The sequence below is a fragment of the Homalodisca vitripennis genome, unplaced genomic scaffold (genome assembly GCF_021130785.1).
Source record: "Homalodisca vitripennis isolate AUS2020 unplaced genomic scaffold, UT_GWSS_2.1 ScUCBcl_2987;HRSCAF=8205, whole genome shotgun sequence".
Taxonomy (NCBI): domain Eukaryota; kingdom Metazoa; phylum Arthropoda; class Insecta; order Hemiptera; family Cicadellidae; genus Homalodisca; species Homalodisca vitripennis.
The window spans coordinates 24144-45752 of record NW_025779107.1 but is presented as its reverse complement, the minus strand read 5'-3'; the positions used below and the strand labels follow the sequence as shown (position 1 = coordinate 45752).

At 33.7% G+C, this 21609-nt stretch overlaps 1 protein-coding gene across 2 annotated transcripts in view; it reads right to left on the bottom strand.

Annotated features, from left to right (window-relative positions):
* Nucleotides 1–3691: 3691 nt before the first annotated feature.
* Nucleotides 3692–21609, bottom strand: part of LOC124372355 — a 39208-nt gene continuing 21290 nt past the window's right edge. Inside the window, exons 5-9 of one of the 2 annotated variants that reach the window (XM_046830738.1) lie at nucleotides 20899–21043; nucleotides 18505–18584; nucleotides 16549–16677; nucleotides 4970–5171; nucleotides 3692–3826 (exon numbers count right to left, since the gene is read on the bottom strand). In XM_046830738.1, coding sequence (XP_046686694.1) covers nucleotides 3692–3826; nucleotides 4970–5171; nucleotides 16549–16677; nucleotides 18505–18584; nucleotides 20899–21043 — 691 coding nt within the window. The remainder of the gene's footprint in view (nucleotides 3827–4969; nucleotides 5172–16548; nucleotides 16678–18504; nucleotides 18585–20898; nucleotides 21044–21609) is intronic. The other variant, XM_046830739.1, reaches the window with a different exon arrangement.

Below are 21609 nucleotides of genomic sequence, written 5' to 3'. Positions count from 1 at the left end.
TCGGCGCGATTTCGAGCAAACTAGTGTTCGCGTTAGTTATTATTAAACTTGCCGTTTCTTTTCGAGGCCGCTGGGTTGCTTGACGTATGTTAGCACCAGCGTTCTTTAGTTTTGAGCTCTAGTCGAATTAGGCTGGATTTCGAGTAAATTAGTGTTTGATTTGAACTTTTATTTAGTTTATCGTTTCTTTTTGAGGCTGCTGGGTCGCTTGACGTACGTTGGCACCAGCGTTTCTTAGTTTTGAGCTCTAGTCAAGCTAGGCACGATTTCGATCGAACTAGTGTTCGCATTTAATATATTGTTTCTTTTGATGTCACTGGGTCGCTTGACGTACGTTGGTACCAGTGTGCCTTAGTATCCAACTCTAGTCGAGCTAGGCACGATTTCGAGCGAACTAGTGTTCGCATTTAATATATTGTTTTTTTTCGATGTCACTGGGTCGCTTCATGTACGTTGGTACCAGTGTGCCTTAGTGTCGAGCTAGGCACGATTTCGAGCAAACTAGTGTTTGCGTTAGTTATTTATTAAACTTGCCGTTTCTTTTCGAGGCCGCTGGGTTGCTTGACGTACGTTAGCACCAGCGTTCTTTAGTTTTGAGCTCTAGTCGAATTAGGCTGGATTTCGAGTAAATTAGTGTTTGATTTGAACTTTTATTTAGTTTATCGTTTCTTTTTGAGGCTGCTGGGTCGCTTGACGTACGTTGGCACCAGCGTTTCTTAGTTTTGAGCTCTAGTCAAGCTAGGCACGATTTCGATCGAACTAGTGTTCGCATTTAATATATTGTTTCTTTCTGTGTCACTGGGTCGCTTGACGTACGTTGCTACCAGTGTGCCTTAGTATCGAACTCTAGTCGAGCTAGGCACGATTTCGAGCGAACTTGTGTTCACATTTAATATATTGTTTTTTTTTTCGATGTCACTGGGTCGCTTCATGTACGTTGGTACCAGTGTGTGCCTTAGTGTCGAGCTAGACACGATTTCGAGCGAACTAGTGTTCACGTTTAGTTTTTATTTAGTTTATCGTTTCTATTTGAGGCCACTGGGTCGCTTGACGTACGTTGGAACCAGCATTCCTTATTTTCTAGCTTAAGTTAAACTAGCAACTGTCGTGTTAGAGCACATTTAGGTAGGAGAACAGTCATCCTAAAGCATATGCTGATACCTTGCCTTTATTTCCTTTCGTTTACGTTAACCGTTATAAATCAATTTTTTCCTTGTTTAAATTTTTTCATCTCTGTTCACAAATAAAAAAGTCTGTAGATGTTGCAAAGTAAATAGGTTTAAAGTGTATATTTAAGAATTGGCACTATTTAATTGTAATCATATTTATGCTATGAATAAAGGATTTTTGAACTGAATTAAATTAAACTTCCATATAAAGAAACAAAATTTATTAACAATTTTCTTAAATTTTAATATAACATTTCTTTACTACAATATAAAGTCTCATTCTACGCTAGCAACATTAAAAATCAATTATGATACATATAGACATTATCAGTTTCTTCCATTGGATTGGGCAGAACAAGACAAAAAGAGAATATAAATATTGAGAAAAAAACAATATTTACATTATCACATATTATCACCAAAATAAATTAAAATTAACTGTAAATAAACAAGTTTCCAAAAACCCAAACTTTCGGTTAATGTAAACAAACTTGAAATCACAAAACATAAGTAATAATTTTTTTACTGGCAATACAGTGGTGTGTTACATTAGAAATAATATTATTACAATACACAGGTCTATATAAAACATTGTATATTAAGTAAAACCATATTATTATCTGTTAGAAAGTGTATAATAAACTTGTTCGTATAATTAGAAAATATCCAGAGAATGTGGTCAGAAAGAAAGGCAGGCAGTGAAATTTAAAAACTACATGATTTTTTGTGACAAATGTGGATATTTAAATGTGACATTTTGAGTGTGTTGTACATACATTTTTATATTTACATCAGTGTTTTTTTATTGATTACTCTATTTTATTTGCATTATTTTTCCTGAATTGTTAATGCATTTACTGTTTACTTACTTATACTGTATGTTGCCTTTCATTTACATTTTAGTTCAGCTCGTTCTTTTAATACTGCCCTCTAACAAAAATACTTTGAGCTTATTAGAAATTAATTTGTTAAGTTTAGTTGATTACCTGGACTGGTTTTGTAAAGCGTCTTTAATTGCAAGACTTAAAACTTTTAACAAACAGTGTTAACAAATACGTACCTAGGAATATATGTATTGACACAACACTTTATGCTTAATTTTGTTCCATATCAAAGCTTGTACAAATTTTACAACAATAAATTATTTATTTATTTACTGGAAAGTCTCTACCGAACCTGAATATTTATTAATCAGTGAAGCAAGCTTTCAGATGGTAATTTGAATGAGTCTACAATTCTGAGATCAGTAACTTACAAGCTATTCATAATAATGAAAGAACACGTCAAAGCAAGTAATACCAGAGACCAAAAATAGAACTAATCGTATGTTGAAATTTGAGGCCGGTGAAAACATTGCGTTTATAGTTCACTCTAGCGAATCAATTCTGTAAGTAAGCTGTAGAGTGAAGATAGGGCGGGAAGGGGAAGGTGGTTCAGGGGAGAGTGGGGTTAGGAATGAGGAAGTGCAGGGTAGAGGGAATGGCACAATGTAAGGGGGGCTGTCAACACTATAAACAGCTTGGTTGATACAGAGCCAGCACACTTCTCCTGTCTGGATCAGCAGTTCTGTTATTGGTTTCTGGTAATATTGAATATTCTATTCATTACAAAAATTATGAATAATATAATGGTCCTCCTCAAAGTAATGTATTTTCAGGAGGAAATACAAAATGAATCACTGGTTTAATCCTTATCTAACTTGAATGAGTTTAAGGAAAAACAATACATCTTATAATTGACTAAACTTACAATAACTGAACTGGATTGTATTCTTTGTAATCGGTTCATTATAAATTTGACTTTAACTTAACTTCAAGAAATTCATTCACAGTTATGTCTAAAATGTTTGAGTGAGAGAAACCGCAATCGTTTTTTACAACAGCCTCCAGGTTGGTTTTCTAGAACACAAGACACATTCTCAATAGCAAACGATTCAACTGGATGTGAGTCCAAGGAGGGATCCGATTTTGTAACATCGTGTTTAGGCACGGGAAGTTTAAAGGGAAAGTTACTCCGGACATTAGGCACGGTAGGATGTCGGTACGACACAGGATGTGTTGGCGGGTTCAACTGAGTAAGTGAATCGGAGATATTCGCTTGACTCATAAGGAGTGGGGTGGGATTGTTCTGCAACAATGTGGCTACTGGAGGACTGGGATACAACATGGGTATTCCACTGGGAATGTTTGAAATCAATCTTTGTTGTTGGCTGAGGAACCAGGTGTTGGAGCACTTGGGGTGAACCGATAGGATGAGGCACTGCAGGTGGTTGTATGGTATTATAAGGCTGTGACCTTGAGTCTTGGTCAAGCACAGTTGGGTGGGATACAACTGGAACAGGATTTGAAAGATTCAGTGGTGGAATGGAAACAGGTTGAATGTTGGGGTTACGATTTTGTGTAAAACCGGAAGCACTCGCAGAAAAATCTTCCAACTTCATATGTCTGTTATTACAGTGAAGATCAAAACAACTGTTTTTCTCCCAGTGGAAGCAGACTGTAGTGGAACCCTTGGCTTTGGGCTCATGGCGTAGCTGGCACAAGTTTTTTTTTAGCGCAAGACGAGTTGTAGTAGTCAGGACAATCATCAAGGCAGTTCTGACTTCTTTTCAAGTCTTCTTCATTTTTCATTATTGTTTCTGTTATATTTCGTATACTCTGCAACCAAAGTAAAAAATTAACCATGTGAAATAATGGTTACAACTGAATCTGCTTATAATCTAAGCCTTAAATTGCATTTCCTTTGTTTTCTTAGGACAAGCAACTAAGAAATTACACTTAGTACTAAAAGGAACTTTGCACTACTTCAGAAGTGAAAGGATTTATGGATGGGTAAGGTTGGGGCCACCGCTTGTCAAGGTCCATGAGGAAAACTTTTGGGCATTATTATCAGTCATATCTTTTTGGACGAAGGGAGGCCAGCCAGCTCTGTACCAGCCTCTCCAGTCAAATTGGGCATGGGTGCCACACCATATCTCTAAGCTAGCAACTGCCTCTAAAACACTTAGGAAGTCCCACCAACTCCAACAGTCATCCCCTGCAGCAGACTAGATGTATCAATTTACCCTTGCACCTCAATATATTGATATTTGTGGTAAATGATGTCAGGCTCCTGGACATCCATAACGTTGCCGAGATTTGAGTGGACACATGGGTTTTTGGTGTACTCAGTATAGGTTCAACTGAAGGTATAAGCCAGCCAGAAGACTAAATTCGTAATTAAAAATTGATAAAATCATTTAAATTTAATTGTTTATTCCAAACAACAAACATAGGTGTTCAATTAAATATTTAAAAAATAATATTACATCTCAAGGTACAAGTATTTTTGTTTTTTACATATAAACAAATAAAAAGCAAAACAAACTACGAAAAATTATATTAGCGTATACTTTTCCAGTACCTAAAAAAGAAACATATTTCTTGTCTTTAACTTGATTTAAAAATTATTTTATACTCTCAAGTTATTTTTATGAAATTATATAAAATTAATGTTTCCTACTGAAAAAGTTATAGGGAAAATCAGTCAGTAAAATAATTTTTGAAAGCTGAATAAAAATGTGAGGGTTTCAAAGGTTGAATCAATTAACTGTAATTTGACCCAAAATGTTTTTGATTATAGAAAATCAAATGATTTGGGTCCAAACTATAAAATATTATTTTAGTACAGATACAACTTCTTTTACTTGCCTAACCCTAATGAAAGTTGCTTTGATTACTATTGCTTATAGTTTTTTTCTTAACAAAATATAGAATACCATATCTAAACTCAAAATATAATTAAAACTGTTATTTAATTACCTCTCCAGCTTTCACAGTGTAGTAATGATACTTTTCAGTGACTCCACCACTGACTATTAACTCCTTTACCAAGGTCATTAAGCTCTTCTTCTTGTACACGCAAACGTTTTGGGTTGTGACAAGATCTTCTGGCCCCAGTCGGGGCCCAACTGGACCGAACAATCTCCACCCCAATCCATTCAGAGTACAAGATCTGCAAAAACTAACACACACTTCACTTTTTTGTGTTGTTGGAGATCATTTTAAAACTCACATCTTAAAGCTCACATCTTAACACACGTTCACTGCTAAAAATCCCTATATAGAGATCCGTATTGCTGAAATTTTAAAAATATATTTTTACCTACTTTTGGATGAAATATGATAAAAATATATGAAAATTACTCATTAGTTACAAAAATTATCACTCTACCATTTTGCAGTAGGAATGCAGTAACTGTGGTTAGCGCTACAGTAGAACCCCTCATATCCGGCCTCGGTTTTACTGCACCTCGGTTTATCCGGCCACTTCCCGGAAGCCAATATCGAAATTTATTTACCACGGCTTGCAGACGCGCAGTTGCACGCACTAGTCTCCCACGACTCGTGCGTTATTTTGGTGTATCTATTTGTTTACATTTTCCTGTGTTGTCCTCAGTTGAGCTAGTAGGTTTAATCTGTAAACAGTTCGTTGATTATTTCCAGTGCGGTTAGTACAGTACAGTACAATTGTTTTGTTTCGTCAAGTGTTGTGTACTGTAGGTTGGTTTATCCGGCCGAATCGTTATCCGGCCAGGGGCTCGGTCCCGTGGTGGCCAGATATGAGGGGTTCTACTGTACCTTCCTGAGGACAGTCTTCGTTTCCAGCTGGTAACTAGTTACCGCTCGCACTGGGGAAGACCCTTTTATGGCAGTGGGAATATTCCAAATGAATACATCGTAGCTAAGTGAACTGTATTTTATTCGTTTTAGACAAAAATAAACAATATTTTATAGGTAAATGTGTAAACCAAAAAGAATGTAAAAATGTATAAAAATTTGAAAAAGTTTATATACATCTCTGTTAACTCACTCAAATTCAGTTATTATTTACAAATATGTGGTGAGTAATTATAACAAAATATATTTCAATATTTAATTTAAATGTTGTAGTGTATAAAAAATATTCTAGTACATAAGTTTGTAAAATGTGTGTAAAAAGAAGAAATGTTTACTAAAATAAAATATTGATACAAATGTGTATATACATCCTAACCAACCCACCCAAAAGTCAGAATCAGAATCAGAATATCTTTATTGTCATTTGTCAATATTACAATTGCTATAGACAATGTCAATATAACTAATATAATAAATAAAAATGTTATAAGGCTACTCAGTTTATTTGAATGTCATTAACTGATATAATATATTGAACTAATTCGTACAGTGTATTTGTCAATTTTAAAAATGTAACTGTAGTATTAGTAAATACATAACAAAATAAATAGTTGAAACAATGAATTAAATTACAACTAATCAACAACTCCATTCCAGGCCTAAGGAAGGTAACAATTCATAGCAAAAAATTCTTCAAGGGAATAGAATGCCTTACTTATAAGCCAGTTCGACAGTTTAGCTGCAAATGGTTGTAGTTCTAAGCTTCTAAAACGTTTGAGGTAATTTGTTAAAACATTTAATTTGTAAATATTTATGGCTAACTAATGTTTTCCTAAGTCTAGAGGAAGGTGCAACAATATCCCGAGCTCCCCTAGTGTCATAATCATGAATTTCATCAAAGCAGATAAAGTCTTCAAAATTCTCCTTTACATATATTACATTTTGAAATATGAAAATGCCAGGAACAGTCATTATATTGTAGTCAATAAAGCATTGTTTACAATCATCTTGATAACCCAAATTGGCTAAAATTCTTACTGCCTTTCTTTGCCACGCAAAAACTTGACTGGCACCCCTACTGTTACCCCAGAGCATTGAGGCATAAAGTAAGTGTGAGTGAAAGTCACTGAAATAAGAAGAGAGCAACATATTTCTACCAACACAGTTTTGTAATTTACGTAACAGAAAACAAGCCTTAGATAGTTTAGAAATTACTGAGTTAGTTTGAGCTTCCCATGATAGTTTTTGATCTAATGTTACTCCAAGTAATTTCACTGGCTTAATACAGCTCTCTGCTATGTGCAACTTTTTTAATGTGAAACAAATTGTTTCAGTTTTATCCCCATTGACTTTAAGATGGTTGACATCAAACCACGAGTTTGCAATTTCCATCACTCGGTCACTTTGTGCTTCCACTTCTTGGAAAACTTTGCCAGTAACTAAAAAAAGAAGTGTCATCTGCATATAGAATAGTCTTACATGGAATATTGGTTGGCAGATCATTTATATACATAATAAACAAGAGTGGGCCCAAAACTGACCCCTGTGGAACCCCAGCAAGGACCTCCTGAAATGAGGATTCTGAACCGGCCACTGAGACTTTGTGTAATCTGCCACAAAGATAAGTTTTAAGGAAGTGCAACGGTTTATTATCAATACCATAGTATTTCAGTTTACTCAGTAGAGTTTCATGTGATATACTATCAAAGGCCTTACTGAGATCCACAAGAGTCATATTAACATATTCACAGTTCTCAAAGCTATTTATGACATTAGTTACAACTTCATTTAGAGCTTTAGTTGTAGATCGACCAGGACGAAAGCCAAATTGGCTATTACTTAAAATGTTATATAGATCAAAGAATTCTAACAGTTGGTTCTTAACGCATGACTCCATTATTTTTGAAAACACAGATACAATACATATTGTTCTATAGTTGTCAATACATGATTTATTGCCTTTCTTAAAAAGAGGTATACTCCTAGACTTTTTTAAGCAATCTGGAAATTTAGAACAGTGAAATGAAAGATTGATCAAAAATGTTAATGGCTTAACAATAGCATCAGCAATAAGTTTGATAACTTTGTTACTAAAACCAAACACATCTTCACTGTTAGAGGGTTTTAATGATCTTATTACCTTAAGTACATCAAGCTCGCTCGCTGACATATTTCAAGTAAAAGTTTCCTGGAGGCTGTTCAACATTACTTAGAAAGGAAAAATGACTAATATTATTCTTATTAATTGCCTTAGCACTATCAACTACATTTTTCCCAATGCCAATATAATAGTTATTAAATTCTTCAGCTGTAATAGGTGGTATTGGATTTTCCCGTTTATAGTAATTACCAGCCTCAGACTTTATTATTTTCCATGCGGCTGAACATTTATTCTTTGAATTTTTTAATATGTTCTCATTATGCAAGATTTTTGCTTCTTTAATTTTACTCCTGTAAAACTTCTTTTTGGCAATGTAACACTTCTTAAGTAATATATTGTTTTTGTAATGAGGAATTTTTAGCAAATCCTGTAACATAATTACCGTGCTTCTCATTTTTCTTAAGCCACTGTCAAACCAAGAACTATTATTCTTACTTTGATTTCTCTGTTTAACATTTTTAGTTTTTTTTGGACAACTGTTATTGTACACTATTGATAATTTACTTAAAAAAATAATCATATGCAATATCTACATCTTCTATGTTATACAACAAGTTCCAATTTAATAAAGAACTTATTTCTGTGAACTCTTGCAATGTTTCATCACTTATCTTCCTATAAGAGATTTTAACAGTTTGGGGAACAGTAAGTGGAGCAGTGAATTCAAAATAAACAATAGAATGGTCTGAGATTCTCTCCTTCCATAAGCGGTTTTTATACAAATTATTATCTAAATCTGTAGCTATATTGTCAATACAACTGTTATTTCTTGTTGGGAGTTTATTTACGCAGTAAAGATTGAATGATTTTAGAAGGTTTACAAACATTACAGTGTCTTGCTCTCCACTCTTTAGAATGTCAATATTAAAATCCCCCTAATACAATTTTACATTTAGGCTTTTTTCTTTGAATAAAGCATAAGAGATTATCAAGATTAGCCAAAAACATTTGGCACATAGAGCTAGGAGTCCTATATACAGATATAAAAAAATTACATTCCAAATATTTACATGTATACAAACAGCTTCAAGTAAACCAATTTGGGTTAAATGGGCGATATCAATCACCTCAAAAGCAATATTGTCATTAACAAGAATAGAAGCACCTCCATAAGCATTTTCTCTGCAAAAGGCAGCAGCTAAATTAAAACCTACAGGAACATACAAGGAGACTTCCATTTTGTGCAGCCAGTGCTCATTAATAAGGACAATGTCACAATTGGCTTCATCTAAAATAACAGCTAACTCATTTAACTTGTTCCTTATTGACTGGATATTTAAATGCATGATGCGTACAGTTTTGGTGTTATTTGATTTCAAATTGTGACTTAAACTAGACTTAAAATTATATACAGAATTTACATCATCACTCTTGTTGCACACTAGGTCATCAGGTGTTGGACTGCCATTGGTAAGTTTCCCGCTGTAGACCCAGGTACTGCTGACTGCTGAGGGCTTCCTGGTGTGTTGTCTACTGTTGCAGGCTGCTCGCTGTTGCTCGGTTCCTCAGATGGGGGGGGTGACGGTGAATCAGCTTTCTCTCTCGCCGCCTCACATATCTTGCTCACCAACCACAGCTTTCCCGTACGATTTAGGTGCATACCATGCCTTGTGTGGAGGTCCCTAGTGGCTTTGCTGGCTTCCACAAGAGTGACATTACTGAAACCATCGCAAATGTTCTTTAGGGCTACATTAGTTTTCTTAGTTTCCTTGTTTACGCAAGACCAGTCCAACAAATCATACCGGTTAGGAAGGTCAACCAGAATGATTCTTTTTGTACTATATCTTTTTAAGGTGCTAGTAATGGCGTCAATGGCTAGGTGTGCTTCATTATGAGATACATCGTTAGTGCCACAGGAAATCACCAAAATATCCTTGTTCTTCAACTCCTCCCCATCAATGTTTTTATGATCCAAAACCTGACTAGCTCTGCCGCCAGGTCTTACAAAACCAATTGCATCGTATGGATGTTTGTGTTTATTGATATACCATGGCTAGGTCTTTACCATGGCTATCAGTGCAAAGCAACATTCTTGGCAGAGTGACTTCCCCAGCTCTTGCTTTGTCATCAGTGTTTGTGATGCTAGTTTCTAGATCGTCATCTTTGTGAGAAAGAGCTGCAAAGGGATTTTGGGTCGTAAAAGAACTCTTCGTTATTTTATCCAATGTTGGAGGTTTCTCCTGTGCCACTGAACGACCTCTTTTGTAAACAAACCTTATTAAAACCTTGGTCTGATCCTTGAGTATGGGCCTGAACCTTGTTGGAAAGAGGAGGGAAGCATTTTGAGACACTTTGACACATATTTCTCGTCGGCTTTTAGTTTAGTTTGTAGATCAACATTGTCTTTCTGCAGCACCTCAATGACTTCCTCTAGGCTCTTAATTGAGGACAACATTTTGGACACTTCCTCCTGGTATATTTTACATGGTTTGCATTGATTTTGAGAGTTCTGAATGTCCCTTCTGTATTCCTCCTTTTCTTGATCACATAGTATGATTAGCTCGGCTTTTTGAGTTTGCTCAGTCTTCAACCTAGCCTTTAAGCGAGTATTTTCCTTGTATAGTTGTTTTTCTATTAGATTGTATTTTTTATTTAATTCTTCTATTTCCTCTTCTTTTTGCATAATCTTATCCTCAAGCTCTAGTTCACGAGATGATTTACTGTTTTTTATGTTATGCAACTCCTGTTTCAAATCCTCATTTTCATGAAGAAGGGCATTTCCAATGTCAGCAGCAAGGGACAAGGATAGCTCTAAGTCGGAGTTTTCGACATCTTTAAGACTATTTACGGGTTCTTCAGTGGACTCTTGCTGACAAACCGGACATTTCCATTTTTCTAATTCTTCTTTTTTTAAGTCTTTAACTGCAGAATATGCCAGGTCTATACATCTCAAGTGTACCCAACTTTTACACAACCCTGTGCAAAATACACCCCCATGCCGGACATATCTTCCACACTTGGAGCAATCATTTATATTTTCATCTGTTCTAGATGCCGTGGAGGAAACAGTAGAATTTTATAATTCAATATTAATTATAAAATATAATTATAAATTGAAAATAAATGTTATAAATGTTGAAATATGTACAAAAAATATTTCCTGACTTTTATTGATTTTTTTTATTAACTACAAGTAAAATCAGTAAGCAAAAAATTTGGGCCGATAGCGGGATTTGAACCACTGATAAAGTCGTTTATTATTTACAAATACGCCTAGAACTTGGTTGTTGTACACCACTTGGTTCCGGGGGAAGATCCATTGTGTTGCACGATCACTTACTACTAAATAAATCATTAAAAATAATGAAAGTCTAATGTGAAAACGAAGTGCATAAAAACGCGGGAAAAGTACCTCCCGAGGAGCGAGAAATACGACGTTGTGATAGCTCGAGTGCTGGCCGCACACTGACCTCATTTCAGAACAAAGGCTCTGTGTAACCATAGTCACTGCCCGCAACGAAAGTGTTAAAAATATCCACTCTAATGACACTACTAATGGTTATAAATCTATCAATACTTTTACCACAACTGTCACCAGTTGTAACATATCAGGCTTCAAACTTGCTGTTCTATTACCCAAACACAGACTGCTGCAGGACACTACATAAGAAGGAAGGCAAAGCAATATGCTGAGAACAAAGTGATAGGGGTTAAAACTAAAAATCTCATTATTACCTCATTAATCTGTGTCTAATAACTGACAATTAACAATTCTCACACTGTTGGAGTGTACAGGTCAGAAAATAACTTTGAAATAGCTGAAGAAGCATTCACATTGTGGTTTAATTTCAATGGATTTTTGTTGAATGAAAAAAAGTCGCAGCACATAATTTTTAGCCTGAGACAAATTACAATATTTATTCTGATATTGAATTGTTGGATAATGTGAAGTTGTTGGGTGTTTGTGTAGTTGATCATTTGATATGGGGACCCCACATTGAACACCTAACAGCTAAGCTCCCCTTGATTGTTTATATGTTAATATGTCTCACATGTTGTGTGCACACTGATTACCTCAGAATGGCCTATTTACATCAGTGCTCAGATATGGCCTAATTCTATGGGGAAACTGCAGTAGGATATTAGAAATTTTTATTATACAAAGAAAGCCATTTAATTATTGTACGTTGTGAACCATTAGCTCACTGCAAACAAATTTTTATTGCCAATAAAATTCAAACTATATTTAACTTATATATATATATATATATATATGAGGTATGGCTATTAAATAACGGGACTGACATAGCAGTGGAACGAAGTGCGCATGCGCCAACCAACAATGACCAACAGCTGTGTAGTTTGAGAATTCCTCTTCAGAATGCAGTTAGTCTCGTTTCTGTAAACAACATCGTTGTGTCATAACCTTCATTTATGTAAGTGTTGTTATTTTGTTTTGCCGTAATAATAGAGCAACGAATTGTTATTAAATTTCATGTTAAACTTGGAAAAACCGCTACCGAAACCTATAATTTACTAAAAGAAGTGTATGTCAGTGAATGTTTATCGCGGACTCGTGTTTTTTTTAATGGTTTAAGCGTTTTCAAGTTGGTCGACAAAACGTGAAAGATGATTCGCGGCCAGGTCGTCCTTCAACATCAAAAACGGAAGACAATGTCGAAAAAGTTGCTAATTTGATTCGGTCTGACCGACGATTAAGCATTCGTGCAGTTGCTGAATCTGTAGGCATTGATAAAGAATGTGTACGGCAAATTTTACATGACAATTTGAACATGCGAAAAGTGTGTGCAAAAATGGTACAAAAAATTCTTACGATTGATCAACAAGCAGCTCGTAAAAATGTTTGTACTGACACTTTGAATGCCATTGAAAATGACCCAAATTTATTGAAAAGAATTATAACATGTGATGAATCGTGATCACGAATCGTGATAAACGAATAACCGGAAACGAAGCGCCAATCCATGCATTGCAAGACCTCAAATTCACCGAGAGCCAAAAAAAGCAAGAATGAGCAAGTCAAAATTTAAAGCAACGATGATTGTTTTTTTCGACATTCGTGGGATTGTGTACCTTCACTGGGTTCCTGAAGGTCAAACAATTAATCAACATTACTATCTTGAGGTACTTAATAAACTACGTGAAAGAGTAAGAAAAAAACGACCCAAAATGTGGATGGACGAATCATGGATTTTGCACCAAGACAATGCGCCAGCTCATTCCGCGTTATCTGTCAAGCGGTTCCTGACCAAGTACAGCATCCCAGTGTTAGAACATCCACCTTACTCGCTAGACCTAGCACCATGCGACTTTTATCTTTTCCCTAAGGTGAAATCTGCATTGAAAGGTACGAGATTTGAATCCGTAGAAGCTGTTCAAGAAAAAGCGGCAAGACTCCTGAAAGAGTTGACAGAAGATGACTTTCAGCATTGTTTCCAACAATGGAAAATTCGCATGGAGTGATGCAGGGATAGAGAAGGGGTGTATATTGAAGGTGATAATAAGTAATTATGTTTAAAATGAAAATAATTTTTTTTACAATATCAGTCCCGTTATTTAATAGTCACACAGTAATCACTTTGAAAGCCTACAACTACTTTTTAAGACCACTTATCTCAAAATATAGTTATAATGAATTTAAAGAAACATTTTATTTCTGGCTTTTAGTCAATCCATTTTATTCATTAAAAGAATTTTTTTACTGTAGAACAGTTAGTTTCTAGACATAACCTATTTAGTTTAATGATTTCATTTTACATGTTAATGTCATATGTTTTTTATTTATATAGTCTGTATATATGTATCATATGTATTAGAAACTTTATCAATGTTATATAATTCTGTTATTGTAATTTCTGAGGCTGTTTTTTACTTGTTATTTATTTATTTGTTATACACCTGTTTTAATTTATTTATTAATTAAAATGTTAAAGTAATTTAAATTGTGGCATGACTGTTTTGTCAACTTCATGTTTTGGGTACCAAATTTTCCTTATCTGGACATATGCTAGTTTTCATATTTTATACTTGACTTGTGTCGATTCTTGTGTAAGCTTTATGACAATAAATGTATTCTTATTCTTACACATTTATTTGATACTATTCCTGTTTTGAAAACTCTGCAATAATCATTGGAAATATACATGAAAAGAAGTTTAAACAAATAAACAAAATATTATAACACATACAACAAAATTCTACAGAAGTTAATTAAACTAGCTAAAAAGACTTGCTACAATAAAGATGTACAAAAATTGAACAACAAAATCAAAACTAAATGGAGTATCATACACAGAGAAACTGGCATAAATTCAGAGAAAAATATATAACTTCCCTAAAGGTTGCGAAAAACCATTTTACGGACTAAACTTTCCTGGCGGATCATTTCAACGGCTTATTTTTTACTGAAACTTCTGCTCTAGCTTATGAAGCCCGTGAATGAGGCATATAGAAAAATTCATCACTTTCGACCTCCTGCAGTTTCATGTGTGTTTTTGGCTCTAGCACCTGAGGATGAGGTATCAAAAGTAATTTTATCACTGAACAATAAATTGTCATTTGGTTGGGAGGTTTACTTCCCAAAGTCTTGAGATTCTCTGCCTTGGAATTTGCTGCTCCTCTAACTGTTGATTAATCAGTTAATCATGTAATATGAGGTTGTTCCGGGCAAACTAAAATATACAATAATTAAACTATTACATAAGAAAGGTTCGCAGGAGGACATTAATAATTATCGTCACATAGCTTTGATTTCAGTTTATTCAAAAGCGTATGAAAAGGTTTTCTTATTCTGGTTGACATTCCATCTAGTGACCAATAAAATAATTTCAATAAATCAACACGTCTACCAAAAAGGAAAGAGTATACTATCGGCCTGTATTAATTCACAAATGATGTGCTATGGGCCCTGGATGGATCGCAGAGCTATCAGTGTTTTTTTGCGATTTGTCCAAACCTTTTAACTGTGTGTGTCATGAAGTTCTGCTGTATAAGCTGTATTATTATGGTGTCAGAGGTCTAGTACTAAGCTGGCTCAGGCCATTCCTGTCTGGATGACAACAGAGTTTATCTCTGGACTGTACTCATGACAAGTATTCATCATCTTGGAATAAGGTCAGTATTGGCGTGCCTCAGGGTTGTGTCTTGTCCACGTTTACTGTTCTTTAGTACAATTCAGAACAATAAAGTCACAATCCTTGCAGAAGACATAGCCCTGCTGCTCACCGGTAGAAATGCTGTTGCTGTAATGAGTTCAATGGACTTTGCGATTTCTCAGCTTTCAGATTGGTTTCAGACAAACGGCTCACTTATGAATGGAACTAAAACCAGTGCAATACAGTTTCAAATCTGTGGGTATTGAGCTGATAGGACTGAGGGATTGATAATTTTGCTGGTATCACAGACTGAGGGATTGATAATTTTGCTGGTATCACATTTTGTGAGTCCGCAAAGTTTCTGGGATTGATTATGGACAAAAATATAAGATGGGAACCTCATACAAGCGAACTGTTAAAATGCTTGAGCTCTGCAACCTTTTCAATTAGAATGTTGAAGCCCTCTTGTAGCATAGATGTTCTCATAGACGTTTACTGAGGATACTGCAAAAGTCTACTGTGCTACGGTGTAGTGGTTTGGGGTAATCCTTCTTCTTTAGACAAGATCCCAGAAGTCTAAGAATAATTTTTAACCTCCGTAAATCAGACTCTTGCAAGGAATATTTTTAAAATTTCAATATCTTTACAGCGCATTCGTTGAATATATACTAAGTTCTCATTCTTACTTATAAAAATTTTGATGGGATTCTTAAAAAAACAGACTTTTATGATTTCAATACAAGAAATAAAACTAAACCATGCTCTCCCCACTGCAGAATGGGCAAGTCCTGAGAAGAGTGCATTTTACTTTGGTATTCGGCTGTTCAATAAGTTAAGGGAACAAATGAGAGCAAAAACCTCATTTACTGGTTTTAAGAGATCACTGAGGAAACTCCTAATGAGTTCAATGTTTTATTCTCTTAAAGAGTTCCTTGAGTTTAATTTTTGACTTATAAAGTTCCTTTTACTTTTTACTAAGAAAGTTAAGATACCTCGTCCTTGCTTTTCTTCGCATTGTTTGTACTTCATTACGGTACTTGACAAAACTCAATATTTTTTCTTTTTTTTTGTTAAACTGTACAAGTCATATGTACAGAATTCAATCACATTGAATGAATTGAATTGAATTAAACATCAAGATTTTTGAAAATTCAAGCACAATATTTTTTATTTAATTTTAATTTGGATCTTGAATATAAACCACTGTAAATATTACTAAATTTTAATAAAAACACTACTTTTTCCAAATTGTTTATTTTTTGGACGAGGCCTTTCGAAACCAAAGGTCCAAAAAATAAACAATATGGAAAAAGTAGTGTTTTTATTAACATTTAGTAATATTTAAAGAATTTTCCAATTGCTCCAAGAGTCTACAATAAACCACTGTAGTAGTACTAACTTGAAATGTTCTTTAAGCCATTCAATTTCACTACATAAAAGTAATTAAATTTAAACTTTTACAAAATTGACACAACAGTATCAAAATTCATATAAATTTGACTTACTTTACAATTCCATTTCTCTCTGTATTGGAAAATTCTGAAGAGAGAAAAAACAAATCTTGAAGTTTATTACTCATGAAACGTTGTAACATCGAGTAAAATCCTGGTTGATCTGAGCCTTTACTAGCAATTCTGCAACATGATAAACACAATTTAGCTTATGTTAAGAAAACAACTGTATAACATTAACACCGATGACTGTACTTAAAGATATGAATGAAGACCTTGATACTCATTACTTTACTAGCAATTCTGCAACATGATAAACACAATTTAGCTTATGTTAAGAAAACAACTGTATAACATTAACACCGATGACTGTACTTAAAGATATGAATGAAGACCTTGATACTCATTGCTTTACTAGCAATTCTGCAACATGATAAACACAATTTAGCTTATGTTAGGACAACAACTGTATAACATTAACACCGATGAATATACCTAAAGATATGAATGAAGACCTTGATACTCATTGCTTTACTAGCAATTCTGCAACATGATAAACACAATTTAGCTTATGTTAAGAAAACAACTGTATAACATTAACACCGATGACTGTACTTAAATATATGAATGAAGATCTTGATATTCATTTCTTTCTTAGGTTTATTCTAGATTTTCTGATCTGAATATCTCTTAACATAACCTATAATCTTTTCTATGAATTATATTACTTTAAAAAAAACCAAAAGCATATTTTGATTGCGTTTATGCTTAAATGAACCTTCATGATAAGCTTATCACCATTAAATGCATAAATGCTCTTTAAAATTACCACATACAATCGAACAGGTTTTATATCATTGCGATCCAATAATAAATAGATTTATGAATAAAGTAGAATTTCAAATAGACAGAATCCTGTCTTTGACTTTGAAAAATCCTTTCTTTATAAAAAAATTCTTTACTTATTTCGCACCAAAATTTTAAAACTGTTTGCCTAAATAACACAGGATTATTACAGAAGGAAGTGATATTTTTGAAAACATATTCTTGACTGACTTTTTTAAATTATCTGTTCATTTATTAATACAGAATGTATGATTTAGCAGGGTCTACATAGCAGTGCCAAAAGAGTCAGTTATTACGTCTCAGAAACTTAGCTATAAGCTCAATTTACATTTAAGCTATCTCTCCTATGTAAAGTAATTTGTGTGATTGGCCCTCAGCCCCAAGAGTTTTGGTTTTAAGTTTTATATGTAAAATCCTACACAGGTTCATAACCTCAGGATGCAGACTTTGTTAGTCTTAACAACACTAATAAAGAACTTAATTCATTCATTCATTTACATTTCAATAATTGAGAAACATAGTTATTTGTGATTTGCACCCCCAAAACCATGTATACTTTTGTTCATGAGGATGAGCAGAATATGTAAATAACGTTGAAATTTTGATTGACTACTCCGGCCGTTAACCTCACTGATACCAATGAATCAATAATCTACCTAACAACGAAACATTTGCAAAAAACAATGACAAACAAACAAAAATTAAAGAAGTTTATACATGGTTTTGGACAAGTCACCATTACAAGGATGGGCCCAAAAAAATAATTATAACTTTATATTCCAGCAAGGATCAAGATTTGTGAGCTCCTAATTCAATATTTGTAGGAGTTGAGAGGCTCAATTTGGAAATATTTTTTATTATTTATTCTCTTTTGCAGTATAAAGCCAAAACAATACTAATAATATTAAGATCTAAATCTTAACAAGTTTAAATATTAGAAATGAGTAGTAGAGTTTGCTGTTACCAATAAACTTGCCTTACAGAAAATCGTTTCTCATTTCTTAGAAAGTCTTCTTTAATATTATCAACTTTTACAAAAACATGTACCATATAAATTTTTTAGTAGAGCAATGCTTTACTTTACATGCATTTAAAAAACCCTCTTTTGTAACAAATTCAAAGTATTAAAGTGCTAAAAATGATAAAAAAACTAATAGTACTCACTCATAAACATTTGTCAACCTGGGAGAACTATTCTGTATGAACTGCGGAACTCCACCCTCTGCAAAGTAATGGAAATTCGGCTAGAAAATAAAAACTCTTATTAACCTTATACAGTGGTCAAATCCAGTAAAATTCATGTTCTGCAAAGTTGAGTATACGTCCATTTGGGTATAGGTGGCTGGTACAGTACCAGTCTAGATGAAAATGCTGTGACAACAACAACAGCTGTCATATTTAATGTACAGAAACTCTAAAAAATGAGAGGATGTTGTAATATTTTATTACAGAACTGGGGGAAAGGAGGGGTTAACTTTGCAGCTGTAATTTTTTTCTGAATTGTTGCTTTCATTATCTTGACATAAACAGTAAAATCAAAGATCTGTTGGCATCATTGTTTAATAGTTTTTTTATGTACTAAGGTTGGCACACAGTTGTGTGTCCCATATAGTTTCTTAAATACTGACATTTAACAAAAAACTTGGCACCATTCTTGTACATAATGTACATTGAGAAATAAATAGTTTTAAAGACACCTATAACCTTTTGAGCGCCAAAGTCATAATATTTACACATTGGGACAACAACTATTAACCCTTCCAACGCGGCTAACGCCTAAAGACGCGGAACTGCCGATGCTTTAAACGCGGATTACGTCTACAAACGCAAAAGCTTTACTTATGAAATGGCGAAGAATTAGTTGTTAAAACTTCCGTAAGAGAGCAGATCGATGTTCCTTTCGACTGTCGGGACTAGACAAAACGCTTTGTCACCGTTGGTGGACTTTGTAACGGTATCTACTCAGGTTGAAAGCAATCGCCGCCATTTTTTGAATGGCCTGTGACGCGGCATACGCCTACAGACGCGTTCGTTTCATTCAGCTGTTTAACTACGTGTGTGTTGGTCGTATGTTGGTTATATTGTTAAACGAAGTGTTTTGAATCAGTCCGTTGTAATTCTTATACAATTATCTTATACAATTCTTATAAAATTGTTTTTACTAACATTTAGTATATTTTTTTGTTATAATGGCTAATCCAGATGATCCAAGTTTTGACAAATGAGCGCATTTTTTGGTATATTATGTGTAATATTTTTTTTCAATTATTTGTTTTGTATTTTATACCAGTTTCACCATACAAGTCCAGTTTATTTATTCTAAATAAATAAGGTTTATAAGTACAATATTTGTTTCATTTCCCTTGTAGGCTATCATATAAATAAGTTTGTGTTAAATTTCACATTATTACATTTCAAAATCTTATACTGAACTTATTTATTTTATGTACTAATTATACAGGAACTTCAGTTACAATTTACTCATTATAAATAACCTGTATAAATGTAATGTAATCTGTCAAATAGTGTTGCTATGTACATTATCCTGCAATGCAGTTTATTCAAAATTTCAAATATTTTCGTGTGTATAAAATTTTCAAAAATATGTAACATTACATGTTTATTATTTTTTCTTATTAAGGTAATACCAAGGTATATGAAACAAAAATTAGCATTGGGAAATTAAAAAAAAATATATTTTTTATGTCTTAGCGTTTGACAGTAATTTAGATTAGCGCTTTAAGGGTTAAACTGTAGGCATACAACAAAGGTTTTATTTCATTTTATGTTTTATAATAAAGTACAAACTATAATACATATCCTACAATGGTTGGAAAAAGTGCTTTAACACAAATAGTTAAACTGTACCATCAAAAGTCAAATTTGAACAAAATTTGTTGAATCTAATATATTTTTAGATTTTATTCCACAGGAAAAGCCTAAATAAAACTAAACAACACATTTCATACAGCAAACATATAACATTGTAAATAATGGTTTATTACAAAATACAAGGATTTGGTACAAAACAGTTGATGTGAAAATCCTATTATATTACTTTTAAATTTTTTCCTTTATAATAAAATTCAGATTTTATAATTTTGATAGAAACTGCATGCACAAAATATAAAGTTTTCTTCCTGATATTATACAAGTATATATATGTAATTTCAGAATATGCGCATTTTACTTGTAAAAAATACAGGTATTTTTTATTACTATACATGTTGTACACTTTAAATTTCTCAAATCCTCTTTGTAAATACTTTTCACACCACTCTTAGCCCAATAAAGAAATATTGAGATACGTTCTTAAAGAGAATACAGTGGTTTACTGATTAGAGAGCATGTCAAAGATTATGGTGAAGATATAATACACTTGTTTTTTATGTGTGTGGTGAGGAACAAACATCGCTTGCATAACACTACTCTCATACACAAATTAAATACAAAGTTCAAGTCAAGTGTTACTTTTACTTGTTATTCACCTAAGGTGTTTTGAAACTTATCATATCAGAAATTCATTTTCAAAGGGTTAGGAAATGAAATCGTACTGACCACAATAACTTTGCAGTGCTCCTGTAACATGTGCACTGACTTGTGAGCTGCTATCAGTTTGGCATTTTGAATGTTTCTTGCCACGCCCGTCCCAAGCTTCAGATGTCTGTTGTCCAACTCGAGCCCCACAATTACTTGGTGTTGGCTGCAACATCAATTACCAATCAGAACTGCCAACATACCCAAGTACATTTTTTAAAGCAAAAGTGAATTATATACAATTGAGCATGGTGAGCAACAGGTGACTAAGATGCATAGCCTTGTTGCTGGCTAAGTTCAGCATACTATCCTAATAAGAAATGGCCTTCAAAGGAATGCTGATATTCATATTTAAATGATAAAAAAATCTGTTTCACCAGCCAATTTTAATCAGCCTTCTACTATGATGGACTATATTTTTTTCCAACCAGGATGTTGGAAGAGGGTGATAGGGGCATGAAAGTTCAAAACAAGATTGACTGACATTGACCAAAACTGCACAAATCTCACACATACACGAGAAAGACAAGGGATTGCTGAACTATTATTATTCGTAATAATAGGAATAATATTTTGTCAACAAGTGTAAAGAATATTACTAGTTGATGGAAAAATTAGCAGGTTTATCTTGAAAACTATCTTCTAAGATCCACTAATTGAAAAAAACACGTAAAAGTACACATATTTTACACACAATTACAAGGTTACCCACATGCGTACATTATGTTTTCA